The sequence below is a fragment of the Cyprinodon variegatus genome, unplaced genomic scaffold (assembly GCF_000732505.1).
Source record: "Cyprinodon variegatus isolate N-32 unplaced genomic scaffold, C_variegatus-1.0 Scaffold818, whole genome shotgun sequence".
In the NCBI taxonomy this organism is placed as follows: domain Eukaryota; kingdom Metazoa; phylum Chordata; class Actinopteri; order Cyprinodontiformes; family Cyprinodontidae; genus Cyprinodon; species Cyprinodon variegatus.
Window position 1 is genome coordinate 351666 of NW_015151271.1, and position 2015 is coordinate 353680.

Genomic DNA, 2015 nt, shown 5'->3' on the forward strand with positions numbered 1-2015 from the left:
ATTGGGTTTGATGTTCTTGGAGCCGGGTCTGTAGGAAATAATGAGGTTGAACTGAGAGAAAAACAGAGACCACCTTGACTGACGAGGGTTAGCCTGTTTGGCGGACTGGATGTAAGCTAGGTTCTTGTGATCAGTCCACACCAAGACTGGGTGTTCAGCCCCCTCGAGCCAGTGTCTCCACTCCTCCAATGCGAGTTTGATGGCCAGAAGTTCTCGGTCCCCAACATCGTAGTTTTGTTCAGCCGGTGAGAGTCTACGGGAGAAAAATGCACAGGGGTGAATCCTTTGATCTGAGTCGAGTTGTTGGGATAACACAGCACTAACACCAGAGTCAGAGGCGTCCACTTCGAGGATAAATTGCTTGGCAGGATCTGGCTGGATTAACACAGGAGCTCTGGAAAACAAGGTCTTTAATTTATCAAAAGCATTTTGTGCTTCTGGAGTCCATTGGAAAGTCTTTTTGTCAGATGTTAGAGTTGTGAGAGGTAGAGCTGTCTGACTGTAATTCCTGATGAAACGACGGTAGAAGTTAGCAAAACCCAGGAATCTCTGCAGCTGTTTTCGGTTTTCAGGTGTCGGCCAGTCCAAAACTGCCTTTATCTTGTCTTCGGATGGCTTAACCTGCCCGCCCTCGAGCACAAACCCGAAAAAGGTGACAGAAGGTTGGTGAAACTCGCATTTTTCACCCTTTACAAAAAGTTTGTTCTCCAACAATCTTTGAAGGACCAGGCGGACATGTTTCTTATGCTCAGAATGGTTCTTGGAGTAGATTAAAATGTCGTCAATGTATACAAACACAAAAATATTCAAAAAGTCTCTGAGGACATCATTGACGAGCGCTTGAAAACATGCAGGAGCGTTAGTGAGACCAAAAGGCATAACCAGATACTCAAACTGGCCCAAAGGGGTTTTAAAGGCTGTCTTCCATTCGTCACCTTTTCTTAACCTGAGAAGGTGATATGCGTTTCTTAAGTCGTGCTTGGTGAAGACAGTAGCCCCTTGTACTGGTTCAAAGGCTGATGCTAGTAACGGAAGTGGGTATTTATTTTTAACAGTTATTTGATTAAGGCCTCTGTAGTCTATACAAGGTCTTAAGGAACCATCTTTCTTGCCCACAAAAAAGAAACCAGCACCCAACGGAGAAGAAGATGGACGGATTATTCCAGCAGCTAGGGACTCATTTATGTATTTTTCCATGGTTTCACGTTCAGGTTTGGAAATGTTATAAAGTCTACTGCTGGGCAGGGGAGCACCAGGTAATAGCTCAATAGCACAGTCATATGGTCTGTGAGGTGGAAGAGACGTAGCACTGGCCTTACTGAAAACAGGAGCCAGATCAGGATACTCGGAAGGGACAGACGTAAGGTCAGGAGAGTCAATCTCCCCCCTACCTCTAGGAGACTGCACAGCGGGAGCTGCAGAACGAAGGCATGTTTCATGACAGGAAGTTGACCAAGACTCAATGTGGCGTTCAGCCCAGTTGATATGGGGATTATGTCGTTCTAGCCACTCAAAACCAAGCACCAAGGAAGAACATGTAGAAGGAAGAACAAAAAATGTTAAAGTTTCTCTGTGATTTCCGGAGATCAACAGCTCTAGAGGTTGTGTTTGATGGGAAACTTGATGGAGTCTCTTTCCATCAATAGCAGAGACACTGAGTGGTTTGGCTAACGGGACCGTTTCAATCTGTAGCTGCAGAACCAGGTTAGAGTCTATGAGATTACGCTCACATCCAGAGTCAATAAAAGCAGACAACGTGAGATTCTGGTTAGAGAAAAACAGAGTGGCTGGAAGCATCAAATGAGGAGACTTTTCAGTTTTCAAATGGCCTGTCAGACTCCTCAGTTCCTCTGACGGGCCCCGGCTTTTGACTTAGCAGGACATGAAGCAATGAAATGGCCAGTCTCACCACAGTATATGCACAATTTGCCCCTGAAATGTCGTAGTCTTTCCTCAGGGGTTAGCCTTGTGTGTCCAACCTGCATGGGTTCGGCTTCCTTCTCATCTGAGTGAGA

The 2015-nt window shown here is 45.8% G+C and overlaps 1 protein-coding gene across 1 annotated transcript in view; it reads left to right on the forward strand.

Annotated features, from left to right (window-relative positions):
* The window catches only part of LOC107098877 (tumor necrosis factor receptor superfamily member 5-like), a 20822-nt gene extending 20152 nt beyond the window's left edge, over nucleotides 1–670 (forward strand). Inside the window, exon 7 of the mRNA XM_015396745.1 lies at nucleotides 573–670. Within this exon, the coding sequence (XP_015252231.1) occupies nucleotides 573–670 (98 nt within the window). The remainder of the gene's footprint in view (nucleotides 1–572) is intronic.
* Nucleotides 671–2015: the final 1345 nt, after the last annotated feature.